The 20178-nt window shown below is 37.0% G+C and overlaps 2 protein-coding genes across 2 annotated transcripts; both read left to right on the top strand.

Annotated features, from left to right (window-relative positions):
* The first annotated feature begins 754 nt into the window (after positions 1-754).
* LOC149017585 (Translocon-associated protein (TRAP), alpha subunit) lies at positions 755-6537 on the top strand. The gene is made up of 8 exons (XM_089151913.1): positions 755-1012; positions 1629-1793; positions 1869-1919; positions 2169-2257; positions 4812-4889; positions 4995-5198; positions 5854-5925; positions 6140-6537. Exons 1-8 carry the CDS (start codon positions 955-957, stop codon positions 6185-6187), a joined length of 765 nt encoding a protein of 254 aa, XP_089008039.1. The 5' UTR covers positions 755-954; the 3' UTR covers positions 6188-6537.
* A 9814-nt stretch (positions 6538-16351) lies between these two features.
* Positions 16352-18148, top strand: LOC149017584 (uncharacterized). Its single transcript, XM_089151912.1, has 2 exons — positions 16352-16606; positions 16713-18148. Exons 1-2 carry the CDS (start codon positions 16441-16443, stop codon positions 17888-17890), a joined length of 1344 nt encoding a protein of 447 aa, XP_089008038.1. The 5' UTR covers positions 16352-16440; the 3' UTR covers positions 17891-18148.
* Positions 18149-20178: the final 2030 nt, after the last annotated feature.

Here is a 20178-nt window from a genome sequence, read left to right as displayed (position 1 = left end):
TTGAAAACATTTAATTTTTCCACATTTATTTGTACCCTCAACAAAGTCTTGAAAATGGAGAAGAATAACATGGTTTTTTTTACTATAACTTAGCACGAAATAGGTACAATAATGTCATTTGCAATAAGCAATTGTGGAAGACCTAGAAATGTGGACATCCTAAAGCAAGTTGAGTTCATTGTTATCATATTACAATTTGTAAAGTCTTTCAGTGGCTGGTTTGAGGAGATAATGACTCAAAAATAACATCCATGTATCTCTCGAAAGTAAAGGCTCATTCCTTACCTCTAGAACAAGAGATCGTGGTATCACATTAATGTGGATCGTAAATATCATTTTCCTTCATTGTTAAAAAATAAAATCATACCAACGCAGAGTTGTTCTAGTGGTGAAACGCAGAGCTGTTCTAGTCGTGGGTTCGACTATTGCTGAGGCATATTAATATCCCCATCCTCGCTTAATAAAGCTCATTTGTAATTAAAAAAAAAAATCTTTATATTCTATTTTATTTTCTTTCTTTCAGTTAGGTGAATTATGGGAAAAAAAAATTTGGGAGTTTAAAATGGAAGGGTTCTATTTTATTATTCATTAAAAGAAAATGTTAGGTTCTTGTTGAAAAATGAAAATGGATCAACGATGGGTGGGCCTGAAACAATCCAAACTTTCTGGGCCCATGGGCCTATGAGCTCCCGATACTCACGACACCAGCTACTAAAGTCAAATGAAGGCATTAAACCGTCCGTATATCCGAGTGGTTCTATAGACACCTTCACTGAATCATTTGTGGTGTTGCCCTGTTTGGTTATGATAGAGAAATTTGGGTGTGTTGGTATTTCGTGTTCGATCCCGTCGATACGAAGCTCGTGGAATTGGGTCTAGGGGGTGATTTTGCATCTCGGTTTTCACGACCTACTGTGCTTATTCCTCGTTACATCGATCGCCAACGACGAGCTCATGGCGATTAGGGTTTTAATTTTCGCTTTTCTTCTTCTGGCTTCGCCTTTTCTTCATGGTACTCACTGTCCTCTTTTTTACCGATCGTCAGATCTATATCGGCTAGTATAACTTCACTTTCCTGCATGGATTTAAACCAATCGGTTTGAGTTTTTGGATCTATCAATTGTTGGATCATGTGCGGAATTAGTCTTCTTTCTAATTCATCCCCTGAAATCATACATGTTGTTCTTCCGCTGATGTTCTTGCCTTGCATTGTGGTGAGGATTTGTTCTTCGCGATTATGCCGTGCTATGCAGGCTCCGTGAAAAGTATTCCCATGTCTACCTTTTCCCCGGAGATGGTACATATGTGGGCCAAAACACTGTGTTGATGGAGCATTTTGATGCTTTGGATGTGCAGTTTCTGCCTTCGTTTCCCTGTCTCTTTGTTGGTTGACGTTCTTCTTTGTGTAGTTAGTCTTTTGTCGAACTGCCGATGCGTTATAGGTCTTTCTGCTTGGATCTTAATTGTGAAATCTCAGTAATTGAATGAAATATTGGAGCTTGTTACGCCTTTAATTTTGAATAAGCATGTTTGCATGCTTTGATCTGCAATGTGTTTGTGGAAAAACACTTAATCCCATTGGTTGCATGTGGAATTATATCGACCCTTACTCCTGTTTTCCTGTGCAGTTGTTAAGTGTCAGCCGGATTCAGAAGTAGAAGTCACTGAAGCTGCTGAGGGAGGAGGTGATCTTGGGATTGTAGGTGATGATATCCAGGACTATGGCGATGGAACTTTCAGTCCTGCTCCAGGAGTTGATACAGTCTGCGTTTTCCCCAAAAATCCAACAAAAAGTAAGAATTTGGTATTTCTAACTTTGCTTTCCATTCGTGTACATTTTGACGATATGTTGTTTTTGTGTTCTGCAGCGGTACCCGCTGGGGAAGAGACTGAATTACTTGTTGGGCTAAATAATGAAGGTAAAATACCTTCTTCTTTTTTTGTTGTTTTGTGGGGGGGGGGGGGTTGATTGTGTTTCCCTGTAATACAAATTTGGCATATGTACATTACTTCTTTATGATATCTTATCTGTTCTAGTTCTGATGCTTCTGTTTGAATATATATTGTGATTTCATTGTTTGTCTTGGTGTTGCTGCATCGATTCACTTGTAGAATCCTTTATTTAACGCAATGAATGTTTTATTTTATTTTTTCCTTCTTGGAAGCAGGGGATTCAATTGTGAATGTCGTTGCCATTCGGGCTAGTGTTCATCTTCCTTTTGATCATGGCATGCTGGTCCAGAATTTGACTGGACAGGTAAAAATATGTTTTGTCTGACAAATGCTTGTTACACATTCTCATTTACATTGGAAGTCCTTTGCACTTTACGTTTCTAATCTGTTTGTACCATGTGAAGCTGCTAATTATTATCATTTTAAGCATATTTAGTGTTGTTACTCCTGACTATGGTATTATCTTAGCGTGGATTGCCATAGTAGACTGTTTCTAACCATCCCATAGCTACATGGCTATACTTGAGTGTTTATAAACCCATTGCTCTGAGAGCCTCATACTCATTGCTTGTGGCTGCCAGAATGATAAATCATACTATAGCAAGTCCAAGGCTACTCTTCTATGTGAGTGCTTAGACTAGCTCTTGAAGGGGAAAGCTACTAGACTAAAGTAGTTTATAGTGTCTTGTTTGGGATCTTTGGGATCTTCCATTACTAACCAGAGCACTATCCATCAGAATAACTGTGCTTGACTATGTTCAAAGTCAAGTGCCATCCCTCAGGGAATCTAGCCTCTACATGAAGAATTGTGCTGTAAAATCTTGCTTCTTGCATCCCTTTAAATCTGAATTTGGGAAAATTGTTAAGATGCCGTAAAAGCTTCTGTATCTTTCTAAATTGCAAAGACCATTATCAGTTTTATATTTGACTTTGTTGAACTTTTAAGGATGCAAGTATTGCATGTTAGGGTTTGCTGGTATACAATTTTGTAATCCGTAGTTAACATCCCACAACTTCATAATAAATGACTGTAACATGGTATAAGGGCCAACAGGTCAACTGTTCAATCCTTGGCATGTGCAAAGGGGTTTTGTTGTTGTGTCTTATTTTCTTATTTTACCCTATGCCTCTTGCCATTGGTTTGACATCCGGAGCCACGTATGTGTATGAGTTGGTATGTTGCTTTTTCTTTTCTTTTTTATTTTTGGTTCTTGGGGGGGGGGGGGGGGGTTGTGTGTTGATACATTGCTGTGGCCCTCAGCAGCTCGGCTTTAGGTTATGCGGTTGTACAGAGTTAATCTGTGGAATACTAAAAGGCAGAAAGTGTTTTTTACTATATTTTAAATGTGGAGGAATAACTATTATTCTTTGTATTCCACAACTATTATTCTTTGTACAATATTGAAACTTTTATTAGCTAAAAAATCATTTTGACCTATATGTTGTTCCTCTATACAAGAGTGCTGAAAATGTTAATGGTGCTATGGAGGGTTTAAAAAACCTTAATTTTGGTCTCTATGGGCCTGCCAGTGTAATAAAAACTCAATTAAAGAGTGATGATTTTGTTAAATTTTGAATGTCTAGCACCCTTTTTAATAAATTTAAATAAAACTCAGAAGTTGCGTTGTGCAGGAAATTAAATCAAGGTGGGTGGCTTTTTCTGAAGTTAAATTCAAGAGTAAAGTTAAATAATAAAGTTCTAACAAAAAAAAAAAAGAAGAAGAAGAAGAAGTTAAATGACAAAGAACTCAGAAGAAGAAAACATTACCAGAAAGTTGGCCTTAAAGTGAAATGTCCCCTTCCTCTTGAATGTGGTGGTAAGGGTGACCAGTTCTTGGGTTAGAAAGTTTACCAAATTTAGGGGAAGGCCATGAATTTGAAGACTTAATGACAAGCAATTGTGATAGATGGCACTAGGAAAACAAATAGATCTTTATGAATGTTCAGCAGTGGTACCAGGTTTTGGTCTCACAAGAAAGTTGCTTGTAAGGAACAGTATTTGAGGATTTGGGTTGTACTAGGAGGAAGCTATTTCCAAAGTTTCAGTTTGATTTGAGTTGAACTGGAATCCCTGCTAACTCTTCTTGGACCACCACTAGTGCAGTTACATCAACAGGGAAAGCTGTAGCTAAATATTGGGAAATAAGAAGAGTAAAGGGGAGGAGAAGATGGATAGATCATAACTGAACTTAGAAGTGAGAGATTTTTGACCAAGTTTAATAACAGATTTGCAACTCCACGACTGTGAGGTAGAGGTTTAAAGCTCAGTTTCATTCAAGTAACTGGGTCATGCTTCTTGTTCAAATGCATTTATGTTAAAGATGAAACAAAATAATAATGATAATAAATCCTGATCAAAATTTTAAATTGGGAACTTCAGACTTTATCCCTGAGAAAAAGAAGAAAAAAAAATGCTATAGACTTCAGCCTTGTATGGCCTAGTGGAACCAAAAAAAGAAAAGCTTCAGGTTTTATTCATCAAAATTGTATGGAGTCTGGGCTCATTATATGCAATTTATATGAGGGAACCTTCTGAAGCAAGTTGAGGAACTTTCCTATTAATCAACTTAAAATTAAAAGATCATGCCAAGTAAACCTAATCCAGTCTGCCTACTTTCTCTTCCATATTTTAGGCACATTAAAGTGGTCCATTTCAGTGAAAACACAGAGATCAAACGCTCAACATATACATAATCTAATCGAAGCTTGTTCTTAATAAAATAAAGCCCTCAAGGGTGACTTATATATGCATCCAGGTCTCTTAGAAGATACTATTTTTGGAAGTCAATATGGTTAAATTATCATTATTAATCATATTTGATGGCATGGTTATATGTATATTCTTATTGTAATTTCAGGGTTTCAACAATGCAACTGTGCCACCTTCAGCTCAGGCTACATTCCCATATGTTTTTGCTGTTCACAAACTCTTACAGGTATGAAGCATAGCTGGTTGTAGTTTTTTCCGTTTTGGTGTTTTTTTCTTTATCAGCATTGGCTACTTGACAGCTTGATCTTAAGCATTTTATTGTTGATTGCAGCCTGGTGCATTTGATCTTGTGGGTACAATTATTTATGAGATTGATCAGCAGCCATATCAGAGCACATTCTACAATGGAACTATTGAAGTTGTTGAAGCCAGTGGCTTTCTCAGCATTGAATCTGTTTTCCTTGTTACACTAGGAGTTGCACTTCTTGGCCTTTTTGGGTTGTGGGCGTATGGTCAAATCCAACAGCTCTCGAAGGTAAGAAAAAACTATGCTTTGCATTTCATGTCTTTTTTCCCTGTGATAAATTCTAGGATCTGTGGACGTGCCCTGAGTATTTGATCTTTGTTTCACGGTGACACATTGAGCTTTGTGAATTCCTTGTGCAAGATGTCTCCCTATGACATCAATGTTCCCTGTTTTGGTGTTACCTCTTCATTTTCTGGTGATGGTGCCTGCTAATATTTCTTGATCTTAAGGATCAATTTTTATTCAAAGGTGGTGCTCCTACATTATGTAGCATGTAATAGACTATTATGATGTTTATGGATGTGCTTTTAGGTTGATGGCTTCTTTTCTATAAAACCACAAGGGAGATTTTCCTCAAAGTTTGCTCAGGCCAGTCTCCAGAACTGGTTTAGCAAAATATTTGGTGTAGGCAACAGGTTGCAGTGAAAGAACCGTTTTAACTGATAGGGAAGTTTAAAGTTTAAATCATGTCATCTCTGTTGTGTGGGTTTTGTGGATGACATATTCAAGCATGTTGAGTGAAGTGTAATAGCTTTTGCACATTATTCCATGTAGATTTTCCTTTCTCAGTTAATAGGAAGTTAGTAATCTATATGCGTGATGTTTTCAGTGCATTCTTCCATAAACACAACAAGAGACATGCTAATATGAATCTTTTATGCAGAAAACAAAGAGGGCTCCGAAGGTTGAGGTGGGTACTGGGACTACAGATGCATCCATGGATGAATGGTTGCAGGTTAGTAATTTATACTATATGGGGCATATAGATCTTACACAACTGATTTTATCTTTTGTGCATTTGCTTCAGTTTTTTCCAGAAAATGCCAACAATGGTGTTCTGATGTTTGGTTCCATTTTATGCTTTCATATGAAGTCCCAGGTAGAATTAAAATATTTTTGTGCACTACTCCAACTTAACCATTCATCTATTTTCTTTTCTTTTTCGACAGGGAACTGCCTATGCCCAGTCACTATCCAAGTCAAAGAAGAAGAAGTGAAGCTAGTTTGACTTAACTTACTAGTGAGGGAGAAACCTGGCCCTCTTTGAACTAGTGCTTGGCTGTGGCATTTTGTGGAGTCTTAATATTGAGGTTTTTTCGGGACAAATCAGCTGATGAGGCCTGCCTAGCATTTGTAGTAAGTGGAAGATATCCTGTAGTTCCGTTGGAGTAGTGGTCTGAACTGCCTAGCATAGGGCTTCTTAAACACCCAGAGGTTCAGGCCAAAGAGTACAATTTTGTTAACGTTCAGGTTAATTATTTCTTCACTGTTCGGATTACACTTACATATTTCTTTCCTAAGATAGTTACCAGCTCAATTCTAATGACGGTTAGTTTTTCAGTTTACATTTCATTTCTGTCTTTTCCAATATTAGTCAGAGGATTTTGAGAAGGGGTTTCAGATTTCTCTGCCAATCCAGTGCTGGTAATGTTAAACTGGAATTTTTTTTTGTCTATTTCCTGTCTAGTGATTTAAGAACCTGATCTTAGGGTTCTCGCGAATCATTTCTGGTTGACCCTGATCCGATCTGGATTGGAATTGTCACTGACAAAATCACCGTGGTTTTGGGTTCGTCTGGCTCATCTCTGCTACCCATTTTCCTCGTTCCTTGATAACCGTGGTTGGCATCTTACCCTGTTAAATTGAACAAGCCTCGTTTTGGCTGATCTTCCATTTCTGTGAAATCAAAGAGCAGCCTGAACATAAACGAATTCCCTGGAAGCACTCAGAAACTACAATTTTCTGAGTGATTGAAAAGGACTTAGTCATTAAAGGTTGAATTTCTCAACAATACTGACATTGGATTTTTCAGTGCTAAGAAGTCCGTCCTCAGACTTTTCATTATTCTACTAAAAACCCTTCTTATGGACTGGAACAGCTTAATTGAAGAGTTGGTCTTGGTCATGCTTCGTAGCCAAGTTTTCAACCCCACAAATCCAGCAAGAATATCAACCAAATATGATTATGATCTGTCAAATTTCAGATCAGAATCTCATAGATATTTATCTAATTGGCAAAACTCCGACTATTAGTAGCTGCGATAGTATTGATTGTAAAAATATAGTATAGCTTTTTCTCTGACAATAAAGAAGACCCAAGATGGAAACAGATCTTTATCCATCTTATTCGATAAAATCAACATCTTTTCTAGCCTACCTTCTCTAATTATAATTTTCAGTTCTCAAAGAAATTGAAAAAAGAAAAAGGAAAAAAAGGTATTCTTATCATCTGTAACGTGGTTTTACAGAGGTCAAGGAGACTCTGTATCTGTTGATGTTGATCCTTCTTTTTCTGGCCTGAGCAGCCATGGCTGCCTTGCTTACATCATGTGATTGAAAAGAATTTTCTCCCAAAGAAGACTTCTCCGATAACTTGAGATCAGGGAGAACAAACATGCTTAATTGCTCCGCTTTTCCCAGTCCGGTCCCCGATAACAGCACACTGGAAAAACATTTCAGCCCGTTTGGTTGTACAGAACTGCAACTCACGGAGGTTCCTATACCAGATGTCAAACGCCGGATTTCTAACTCTGTCTTCTCAGAAACCCCAACAGCAATTTCTCCTTCTTCTACTCCTTTGGAAGGAGCTTGAGAGGGAAATTCTTTAGGACTGGAATAAAAATTCGTCACATTTTGTCTCCGGCAAGAAAGTAACTGCAGAAAACGAGAAAGACATGAAGAACACCCCCCCAAAAAAATTAAAATTGAAAGCTTCCAATAAGTATAGAATAAAATCTGGGAATTACCTCTTCTCCAATTTGTTTTAGCATCGAATTTGTATGTTTCAAAATTTCAAGTTGAGCCTTCATCTTTGGTATTTCCTAAAATGCAGAAGATTTAGGAGAGAAATAACAGGGCTAAAAGAAGAACTGAATCTAGTTTAGGACTTTGGTCCTACCTGTTTCAGTATGATGCTAGTTTCTGTAGAACGCTGTACGGATTCAAGCAAATCCTGCTTTGCCTGTAGCGAAAAAACCCAGAAGTTTAAGATCAAGAAACTTAATCAAAGCATATAAGCAAATGAACCATTGAGACGATTAAAAGGAAAATGAAAAAAAAAAGAAGAAGCAAGAGAAGCTTTGACTCACCATCTTTTTTCTCTTAAGAACAACCTTGGGCTTGGAGACGGAATCGATGTGAGGTAACAGAAGAAGGGTTGTAGCACTGTAAGACTCAACCTTAATGCTAGATTTATTGCCATTGCTGGAATGAGGATGCAGAGGTGTTGCAGGAATGCAAGACTCAACCTTAATGCTTGCTTTATTGCCATTGCCGGAACAAGGAAGAAGAGATGGGAAAGGAGGTGGAGATGGAGTTGAAGACAAACTATGATGGGGAGGTGATGGGTTCGAATTGATGGCACACCGCTTTCTTTTAAGACCCCAAGAAGATTTAAAAGAACAAACATCCATCTCTTTTGTTACTATCAGCTCTGGGATTTGGAGTAGAATTTCAGAAACTTCGAGCTCATCGTTACTGATAGAGCAAGTTTGGCCATTCATCCTTTTCTTCGTCGAATTCGATGGAATCCTCATTGTGGGTCTTAAGCAATATCATCAAAACAGGAAGAAGACGAAGAAGACGAAGAAGACGAAGAACTGAAAATAGTGAACTTTCGTGAGTAGCTTCAGACGAGCAGAACAGAGTAGCAAGTTGAAATAGGGAATTCCAAGAGTCGCTTGCGACTCATGCCACGTGTCACTTCAACTAGGGTAGAATCTACCCTACTCGGATCCTCTTCTTCCCCTACGTTCACCTTTACAAAAATCCTTAATCAAGATTTTGAATCTAGAGCTTTTACAACCACATGTATAATTTTGGTCCGAATCCGAGATCAAAAAAAAAAAAAAAATCATGTCGATCAAATAAATTTTAGGATGAATTCAGTTTCATTCCACAACCAAACACTTATGGTATACATTACTGGATTCAAATTTGAAGTCTATAGATTTCAAACTCTCTAGATTTTTTATTAGAGAATTGAGGTTGGCCAGCTTAATTTGATAATTTCTTTACTTAAATTTTTTTCTTCTTTTGATTTTGGTTCATCCGAGTTAACTTGGTTTTGGATCCCCTAATGATCCATTTGTTAAGTTAAATTGTGATACAAGTATCAAGAAACATGGGGCGGGATTGGTTTTATCCTGTCGTGATTTCTCTAAAAGTGTGTGGTGTGTTGTCTTTGATGCAATAAAGGTGGACTCAATGTTGCTAGGGAAAGAGATGGCGATGCGAGCAGGTTTGTTGTAGGCAATCTTTGATTACAGAGATTGATAATTAGGAGCTTGTTAACATTCTCAATTCAGGATAATCTGTCTCAACTAGTTGTGGGGAGGTGATTAGCAACATTAAGCATCTTCAAATAGGGTTTTCAGAATATATTTTCTCTTTTATTTCCCAGGATAGGTAACAGTGCGGCTGACCTCCTGGTTAGGAAGGCCACATCTATTTCGGGTAGGATGTATTGGCCGTGTTCCCCTCCTTGGCAAGTGGACATTTGTTGTTCTCCAGCCAGGTGTTCTTCCCGCTTTCATGAATAAGCTTTTACTTACCAAAAGAAAGTTAAGTTGGTTGAATTTTCAGGTAACTCCAAAAAGATTCAAGAAGAGTTCTTCAATTGGCAAGATATTATGCTAAGAAAATAGAGCTCCTTAATTGTTAATCGAAACAAAAATCTTTAATTTAAGTGAAGTGATTTTGCAGGCGGGTTATGCCTTGGTTAAGTACATTAGCTTTGTTCAGATTATATGGTTGAACAGCAAAGTATCAATACCATTGGCGGACAAGACAAACCCTTTTGGCTCAACCCATCTCTACTTCACTCTCACCCAAGAAAGATTCACTGTGATTTCAATTTCTTATAGGAAAAAATGGGTGTTGAGTACTTCTTGAATTTAAGAAGTTTAAACAAAGATATAAAGATGTATTATTTCATTCGTCTGAAGAGCTTTTTAGCCTTTTGAGTGGCTGGGGTTGCGAGATAACTAATGTCATTAATGGTGAAAAAGAAGCTCAGTAATTTCCAAACAAAAGGTTGGACTTTAGAAGTTTTATAGGCTTTTATCAATTAATCCTTTTGCTTAAGACCAAAAGAAAAGGAGAAGAGAACCGAAAATTTCAGGAAATAATTGAAAAAATACCAGACCAAACTGGTTTGGCAAATGAACATGCAATGGATCAGTTGTAATGGGATTGGGTTAAAATAAAGAAATAGGTGATCATGTAACATTTGAATAAAACATCTGAGCCACAAGATCAAACTTGAGATTAAGATTAAATCTAGGGTCGAATAGGAACCTCTCTAAACAAAGATCACCTCATGTCCCAGGCGAACCCCCGCTCCTCGTCTTGCATTGGACGTGGGCCTTGGCCGGGCAGAGGCACCGCCGTGGACACGGCCTCCGGGGGGCCGCCCGGGCGCGGGCGGTAGGCACGGGCAATGCTTGCAAGGTCGCACCGATAAAAGTCCGAACATGCGAGCGGGGGCGCTAGGTGCGCCCCGCATCCCCTCTTTTAATTACCAAAAAAAAAAAAACAAAGATCACCCTAACCTGGTTTAAGGGGCTAAGCTTTGTTTGAGCATATGTAGGATATCATGTGTAAAACTTGCATCCCTAATCCACTATTTTACGTGAATGTGCTTCTAGCACGATGGTGAAAGTCTATTACTTATAAGGTCTTAGGTTCAAGTGTCGAACTCTTCACGGTTTTCTCCACCCCACTTCCTATGTGAGGTTCACCCCCTATGGTGTGGTGGAGAAGCATCAAGGGACCACAATGTTCTCCTTGACAGAGAGGTGATCTAGACTCCTCCAACACTAAGAACTATCACCATTTATGTATCTCAGATTCTCAACTAAGGGTGTAAACGGATCGGACTTGGATTGGATAGTGGTAATACTATATTCGCATTTTATCATATTCGGATGGATTCGGATTATATCCTATCAATTTTCAGAACGAATTCATTCCGGTTCGAATGATAATCAGATGGTTATTTTCTTAAATAGATTTTTTTAAATGGACATGAATACAGATTGAATACAAGTTTTCAATTACCTATTTACATTTTTACTATTTTATTTGTGAGGATTAGATTTAAAATTTAAAAATTTAGCAATTTTGGTAGCTATTTTAGTAGAAAATCTTGAAAAAATAGTCACATATCACAAGTAAAAAATTTATAAAAATAAGAAAAATAAATCTAAATAAGTATCTTAATCGGATAATTTTATCGGACGGATAAAATTGTAAGAAAGGGGTATATTATATCTATATTCTATTAGTAATCAGCCTATTCGGATACCCTTAAACGGATGTGAATTCAAATTCAGAAGCGGATTTCAGTTATCCATTTACACCCCTAATCTCAATCGACTTGCCATCCCCTAGGCCTGGCCCCCAAAACCAAGAACTATCTCCACCATCCACTTCCCATTCCGTGGGCCAGATCTCCATTTATCCATCCCTCTCCCTTACCATTCCCTGGGCCTGGGCCTGGGCCCGGGCCCCCAAACTAAGAACCATCTCTATTTTTCCATTTGAAGATTAGGATTGGAGTTCAGAATATCTGATTTTAACCCCTAAAAAGAAAAAATGACAAATGTGATTACGCTTCATCTGTAATCTGTTGGGCGAATCCACCGATACCGGATCGGCCTCAAAATCAGTTCATGCACAAGCAATCTGCGAACCGCCGAACCCTAATCTACACCTTCCACCAAAATGAAGAAAGATAAAATAACAATAACAAAAATGAAAAAAAGGAAAAGAGATCAGGAAACCCTAGATACACCACATATAAATATCACACCTACAGCACATTAACAATCCAGCCACTCTAGGGCGTCTTTCTCCATTTCTCTCTGCATTCATTGTTTCGATTGTAGAATTTTGTTTTATATGAACAGCTTGCGTTATTGTTTAATCCAACAACTTGCATCTTTGTTTATTGATCCAACAAAAGCGAGAAGCTACGGCATGCAGATGACGAAAATCATTTTTGTATTAGAAGAAGCCTTTGCTTCTTGAAGCAGGCGATGTTTTTCTTCTTCCATGACTCTGATGCATGCCCTTTCTGTCCCCTATTTTCTGCTGCTGTGTCATCTTATCTGTAAATCTTCATTTCGGTTAGGCGTTAGGTTTTTCTCTTTTGTGTTTTTATTCTTTCTCTAAAGAATCGTTTTTACTCTTCGAAATAGAAATTCTTGAAGTTTTCTTTATCAAACTAATGTATCTAGCAACCGTGGGTTTTGATTTCTGAGAAATTTTAGATCTGTCGCTCGCTCGGACTTGTTCTTCGTTTATTCTTCGCAGTTCAGTTCGGTTTGGGGAAAACGAGGGCGAAGGTGTAAGGGTAGTTTTGGTATTTCGTTTCTGCTTCTTATGGGTCTTGTAGATCCGAACACTAAATATGAGATCCTGAGAAGTGGGCTTTGGCTTCGAGCCTTGAGCCCATTTTTTGAACTTTTTTGGGCCACTTGTTATCATTGGACCTTTCTAAATGTTGGACTATGGGTTTGGACCGTTTAGTTGCAGTCCAGGCCCACGATATCATGGCTTAATACTAAATCGCTTTTGAATTCTTATCTGCATCTGTTTTGGGTATTCGAATCCGTCCAATTACTAATAAGATGCGGATATGGTATACCCCATTCTTACCTATTACCTAGTTTATGGTATACGCCATTCTTACCAAATAAATTATTCGATTAAGTTACTTATTTAGATTTATTATTTTATTTTAATAAATTTGATAAAATTATTAGATTAAGTTACTTATTTAGATTAAGCAACCTTATGTGGGTTTTTTTTTTGGTAAGAAGAAAAACTTCATTCATTGAACTTAAATGGATATAGAAAAACAAAAAAAAATATAGAAAGATAGATGGATGAAAATCCAAAGTTCGAATAAAAACATCCCAAATTAAAGAGAAGAAAATTAAAGAGAAGAATTTGATCAAATTGTAACACATGCAATAGACAAAGTCGTCTAGGGTAATGTATGGGTCAATCCCAATAAAACCTTAGAATAAAGCTTAAAAGATGTGAATATGCATCTTCATTTTTTTTTTTTGATAATAAAATATGCATCTTCATTACAAGCACCCAAATGGGTGAAAACTTGACAAAGAGGCGGAGCCTGACACAAGGTTGGGGTGGAGAGAAACACGCCACAGGGGATGAGAGATAACATGCCATAGGCGTGAAAAAATTACAATGTGAACAACTAGTTCGTTAGGGTTTTGCCTATGTGGCTTTTTTACTTATTAAGGGTTTTTCCTATGTGGCTTTTTCACTTATTAAGAAAGAGTGTTATATTATCAGGCTGGATGGTCTCCTTTTAATACCTCACCATTTCCCATTTCAATTTAGGAGTTAAAAAAAAAAAAAAAATCAAATCTTATAACATGTTTGATAACCTATTGAAAAATAATTTTAAATTTTTTTCTTCAAAGAATAGAAAATTTGCGGGAAAAAAATGCAACAACACGTTCTTGTTGCATAAAACTATTACTTAAACATTGTTCACTATCATTTTCAAAAATTGTGTTTAGCTAAGTAGCTTTTCAAATGAGTAAAGTTTACGTGAAATCGTATTAGAGAATATTCATAGAATTTGAAATTTTGAACACAAGAATCTGTTAAAACCCAACTGATAGTGTTTTTGCTTCTAGAAGCAAGTTTATTAAGACTCTTTTTTGTATTAATTATCATTCTCAATTATGAGAATTTTTATTATTTTAAATTGTTTGGCATTTATTACTAGTTTTGTTTTTATTTAAAATAATAGAAAAGCCTTCAAAATCCATAATAGATTTTTTGTCTATTATGGATTATGGTGAGAATTTCATTCTCTTCATTTCAAAGGTTTACTTAAAATTTTATAGTTAAGATGAGAATAAAATAATTAATACACATTTTTTTTCTTCTCTTTTCTCACTTGTTCACTATCATTTTCTAACAATTTTCTATTTTGACATACTAAACTTATTTTTGACAAAATTCACCAAACCATTTTTCATTCTTAATCAATAATGAATTCTTATACTTATTTCTTTTAAATAGACATAATAGAGAATTGATACAAAAAAGAGCCTAAATAACTACAAAAATGTTTCTAGTCACAATTAGAACAATTTTTATTATTTTTTAAAATAAAAATATACTCAGTAGATTATCAAATAGATTCTTAATTAACAATGATAACTCCAGTGGAAGGAATTGCATTCCCAGAATTCAGAGTTCATAGATCTACCTGTTCTATGCCCCCTTGAGGTTACCTGCATAAAATTTTTTAGTTAGGTAAATAAGATCAAATCAGTTATTGGCTTTTTGATAGACCATTGTAATGTGTTTTGTTTACTAAATCATTTTGATTGTATAATTATTTTTGAAAGATATACATATAGGTGGAGGAAGGGTTGTTTAAAGGAGAAGGACACATCTATACATAAATGTACCAGCATTTGTTGGTCTTTAATTTATTTGCTAAATCATTAATTAGGTATACAATAAGCCACCTCTTTTGTAGGTCTCCAATGCTGACATTAGTGGACTCAAAATCTCTATTTGTTGCCTTGGCAACTTTAGTAATTAGTATAAAATGCTTTCTAGCAACTGCTATCAAAAATGTAGAAAATAAATTATTAGGGCTAACCAGAAAGTTCAAAAATTGCTAAACTCCAACTACTTTCAATCATGTGAAGCACATAAATGTTTGGACGAAAATTTGGTGTGACACATACATATTTGTAGTGATTAATTTTGTTTTTATTCTATAAGGTCAACAAGCGTTATAAATAAGTATTGAGGTTGCTTTCTTTGTAATGGGAACATAGATGTGATAATTGCTTTCTCCTAATAATTGTTTTTTCTTCGATTAAAATGAGGTGACAAACTATGATTTGTGTAGTTAATCCTTAATTAATAAAGTTTTGGTTTGGATAATTGAAAGCTTAGTTATTAATGATCGACATCCCTTAGTAAAAAAGTCACAAGTTCGACTTTCTCAATAATATTTATAGTAGTCATTATTCTATAATATAAACTTATCAATTTAAAAAAAGAAATTAACCTCCCAATTATTGCACACCTGTATGTCAAGATACACAAAATAAATCAGTTGTTAATGTGTGAAAATATTATAAAAAGGAAACCTTAAATCATGAAAGAGGAATGAAAATTGCAAATAAAAAGAGTTCTCAACCAAATTTCTGGTGAACTGGGGGTTGCAACTTGCAAGACGAAAATGTTTGAAAGATAAAGCTTATTCTAAAATAGCTGCATCAATATTGTTATTTTAATTTTTTTCAATTCTGTGAATTTCTGTGACAGGTGAGGTTCAATCAACAAATGCCCAGAATAATATTGTGCTTGGAAAATTGACTAGATAATCGACACTCCCAATTCAATAGTTCCATCTCTGCTTGTTCATACCGACTTCTATCTTGCATTGGTAACAAATTAATGTCCCACCGGCAGTGTTGGATGCTGAGAGTTTCTGATAAGGACTTCTATCCATTTCATTAAAATGTCTTGAAAGGAAGTGAATCACTCCTTGATGGGAGCTCCCATGGATAGGTGTCCCGGATCTCCTATGGCTTTAGAAGGTTGGCCAGTTTGAAGTTATGGCTAATTGTGTTGATGGGTTGTGGCTCGTGATGATCATTTCTTACTTCTCCTTAGGATTTCAAGGTTAACAGTAATTATTCAATGGGTCTCTCCACCAAATAATTTCAGTTTCTGCTATTACTATTTGCAGTCTTAAGGGCTTAACACATATGGATGCTTACAGATTTAGGTTAAGACAGGAAAAAGGAAGGGTTCTTTGAAAGGAAAACGTATTTATGAGAGAGGTAGTACGTAATTAACGGAAGGTAGCAGAGAGAGGTGAGTCATGAGTGGGAATAGGGAGGAGAAAAGATGAGATATTGAGATATAAGTGTAGTTGGAGCTCATTCAATGAAGAAAACGACATTTGATCTGCAAAGCCGGTGGGATTTTTTATGTTGATCATGTGATTTACTCTCTCTCTCTCTCTCTCTCTTTCTCTCTTTCTCTGGGGCCGCTTCACATGTGATGACTTTTGAGAAAGTGTGTGTCGACGATGGTTACTGCAATCTTGCAGATTATATATAGTGAAGTTGTATTGTTCCAACATCAGGAATAGAAGCTCCTAAGCTTCTTTGTTCTTTCTTGTCTTCTACAGCCATTGTTGAGGTGGTGAAAGTAGCAGAAGTACTTCTGAAATGAGGGACCCTCGTCTGCAAGGACGAGCCCTTCTGGGCTTCTGGGCAACTCTACTGTTAGTGGCAGGCTTGTGCCATTGCGAAACTAAGTCAGTAGAGGTTGTTGGTGTTGGAGAATGTCTTGATTGTGTTAAGAACAACATCAAAAATAGCCATGCTTTCAGAGGTTTGCTTGCCCCATTTACTAATATGTAGTAGCTGTAGTAACTGTAGTAGTAATAGTAGCAATTGTTCACTATTTGCCTCAATCAATTTCCTTCTATTTGATGCAGGGTTAGGTGTTGCCATTGATTGTAAAGTTCCAAATGGAAATTTCCAGACGAAAGCAGTAGGGCAGATGGATGAGGAAGGGAAATTCAAAGTGAACCTTCCTAGTGAGCTTGTGAAGGAAGATGGAGCATTGAAGGAGGAATGCTATGCACAGCTCCATAGTGCATCTAGTGCACCTTGTCCAACCCATAATGGCTTGGAGTCTTCCAAGATTGTCTTCAAGTCTAAGGACAATAATGGGAAGCACACCTTCACCCCTACCGGAAAATTGGGGTTCTCTCCGGTGACCTGCACCTCGGAATTCTTGTGGCCTCACTTCAAGTTCCCCCCACTCCCCAAGAAGGAAATTCCCACATTCCCATTCCCTCCTAAGTTTGAGAAGCCATTTACATTTCCACCTAAATTTAAGAAGCCATTTGTATTCCCCCCCAAATTCAAGAAGCCCTTACCACCACCCATCCCAATTTACAAGAAGCCCCTACCACCACCCATCCCAATTTACAAAAAGCCCCTTCCACCACCTATCCCAATCTACAAGAAACCCCTTCCACCACCAATTCCCATTTTCAAAAAGCCCCCAATTTTCAAGAAACCCCTTCCACCACCTGTTCCCATTTTCAAGAAGCCCCCAATTTACAAAAAACCCCTTCCACCACCTGTTCCCATTTTCAAGAAGCCCCCAATTTATAAAAAACCCCTTCCACCACCTGTTCCCATTTTCAAGAAGCCCCCAATTTACAAAAAACCCCTTCCACCACCTGTTCCCATTTTCAAGAAACCCCCAATTTATAAAAAACCCCTTCCACCACCTGTTCCCATTTTCAAGAAGCCCCCAATTTACAAAAAGCCTCTTCCACCACCTATTCCTGTGATCAAGAAGCCATTGCCACCACCAATCCCTGTGTTTAAGAAGCCTCTTCCACCACCTATTCCTGTGATCAAGAAGCCATTGCCACCACCAATCCCTGTGTTTAAGAAGCCACTGCCACCACCTATCCCAGTGTTCAAGAAGCCACCAATCCCCATATTCAAGAAGCCATTGCCACCACCAATCCCATTCTTCAAACCAAAGCCTCCCTTGTTTAAGAAGCCTTTCCCAAAATTTCCTCCCTTCCATAAGTTTCCACCCAAGCCTTTCCCTCCATTTTTCAACAAGCCACCTTTTCCTACCATCCCTTAATTTCCTCAATTTCCCAAGTCTACTAGCTGCAGCACTTCCCCACACCTTAAAGTTTGGGAAATTGCCTCCACTTTGGACTTCTCCTTTCAATGGTTAAGAATATACTTGTAGCAAATTAATATGGAGTGAAGTTTGAGTATTTATATTTGATGTGATGTACCCTTCACTTGTATTGGAATAATAAAGCAATTTCAAGGAATGCAAAAGTTGTAACTCATTTTACTTCAAGAAAAGCTAATCATCGTTTCATGAAAAGAACAGACTCTCTGCTACCTAACCTTAAGATACACGTACAAAAACAATGAGAGAAAATGTTTCAAATTAACAAGGCATCAATGGTTTGGGATCCTAGCTTCTAGGTATTATTAACCTGAGTTCCTGATCCCAAATGAATTTGTTGGAGACGGTATGTGAGAATTTTGCTCCAATTTATTTACAACCAAGCGAAGTCTTTCAAGAAGTAAAGGATACTGGAAATAGAAAGGAAAAAAATACTTGATACTTCATGCTGCCCGATCTATCCCATGTACCAAAAATGCCAAACCGACCGCAAGGCAAGCGGACGCAAGACGAGCCGGAGGGGGCCAACGCAGCGAGGACCCGAGGGACCCAGATCCCGACGGAAAAGTCTTCAAAAGCCGAACCGGGCGGGTGATTAGGGGGCGGCCCCATGCCATCCAAAAGGCCATCATAATGCATATAAATCCATGTGTCAGATTTTTAAGATGTAGGATAATCTAGCTAAGATACAAAACCTGCCATCCATCTCCCTCTCTCATCTATATCTAGAGGGCTTTTTTCTTTTTAGATCAGATTGTTTGCAGGAATAAAATGGAGTGGACAAAAAGAAGTGGGAGAATTTTAATATTTTCAATGAAATTTTACATTTTGTTTTGACTAGTGTGAGAAAATAAGAAAACAAATTTCCTTAAATTACAGATTTAACTGCTAATGTGTCATTACTTCCATTTAGAGATTTAATGGAAAACTTAAATAAACTTCTAGGATCCACATTTTTCATGTTTTCCCTTACTTCTCTTGCGTTTTCTTTCTTTTTCTCCAATTCCACCACTAATGGGCCATTTCTTCCTATTTTTCTGTAGCTTTTGTTGTTGATGTTCTTGTTTTTTAGCCAAAATAAGAAAAAACAAGAGATTTTACTTATAAAGATAAAAACCAAGAGATTTTACTTATTTAGTGGAAAAACAAGAGATTTTACTTATAAAGATAGAAACCACGAGGTAAATTACAAACAAGGGAATCCAACAGAATGGGGGATGGGTGTTAAGGTACAAAAGTGATTCTTGAGTTTTAGCATGTTCTCTTGGCTAACACTTCTGCTGCGAAGTCACCTTCCCAGTGTATATGTATGAATGTAACTTCTGTAAATGACATAGCCAAGTCTTTAATGTCTCTCAACATTGGAAAAATCTTCTAGGCTAGGGTCTATGATGGTTGGTTGAGTAGGTCAGTAATGGTTTTGTTGTCACTTTCAACGAGGATTTGTGGAGTGTTAGTCTATCACTTAGAGGAGAGTCTTGCGAACCACCATGGCTTCTGTAATGATTGACTCTTGAACTCTTGTGCTCGAAGGAGTATACGGTCTTGCCTTAATGATCCCACCACTTTTTCTCTTGCAAACAAACTGTCAAAGGTCTAGCAAAATAATCTAACCCGTTATTTTGAATATATATTTTCAGATCTTGCTAGGCAAGTGTTGCTAACGTAGTGTTGCCGCCTAGTCTTCATTAAATTTCAGTTACTCCAAATATGGTTAGGATCTTCTTCTTCTTCTTCTTCTTTTTTTTTTTTTTTTTTTGTTCTAAGGTTCATCTAGGCCAACTTGCCTGCACCTCGATTACATCCTCAGAGGGAGCTTTGTCTTTTGCAGGGTCGAACCCATGACTTCTCCACTAAGATTTGGGTTTTCCTATAAACTCAAAAAAGCTGGAAACACGGCAGGACCCTATCATTTTCTCTTAATTTGTTTTTTTATACAACCAAACATTCAAATACAATCTTAAGATGTTAAGAATCTTAAAGTTCCAAGCAAACAAATGAGATAAGGCATTATCAACTTGAGTGTTAAAGCTTATATATATATATATATATATACTAACCTAATCAATAATTAAAAACTAATACATGTGCGTAGGAGTTAGAAAAATAAATGGTGGCCACATTTCATGAAATCTGACAATGAAATTCAAAATATTCACTGGCCATGGATCTCTAATAATGTGGCCACCATTAGTTTCTTTAGATAAAATATAATCAAAGTATAAAAG

This window comes from Hakea prostrata, chromosome 4 (assembly GCF_041222555.1).
Source record: "Hakea prostrata isolate BN-2017 chromosome 4, UWA_Hpros_2, whole genome shotgun sequence".
Classification (NCBI taxonomy): Eukaryota; Viridiplantae; Streptophyta; class Magnoliopsida; order Proteales; family Proteaceae; genus Hakea; species Hakea prostrata.
This window is presented reverse-complemented; position numbering and strand designations above follow the sequence as displayed.

What these genes read in the sequence shown, in the direction of transcription:
- LOC149017584 (XM_089151912.1), top strand. Translation starts at nt 16,441, where the DNA reads ATGAGGGACCCTCGTCTGCAAGGACGAGCCCTTCTGGGCTTCTGGGCA. An exon ending in AAATAGCCATGCTTTCAGAG is followed by an intron (nt 16,607 to 16,712) that starts GTTTGCTTGCCC and finishes TATTTGATGCAG; the next exon opens with GGTTAGGTGTTGCCATTGAT.
- LOC149017585 (XM_089151913.1), top strand. Translation starts at nt 955, where the DNA reads ATGGCGATTAGGGTTTTAATTTTCGCTTTTCTTCTTCTGGCTTCGCCT. An exon ending in AAATCCAACAGCTCTCGAAG is followed by an intron (nt 5,199 to 5,853) that starts GTAAGAAAAAAC and finishes TCTTTTATGCAG; the next exon opens with AAAACAAAGAGGGCTCCGAA. An exon ending in CCATGGATGAATGGTTGCAG is followed by an intron (nt 5,926 to 6,139) that starts GTTAGTAATTTA and finishes CTTTTTCGACAG; the next exon opens with GGAACTGCCTATGCCCAGTC.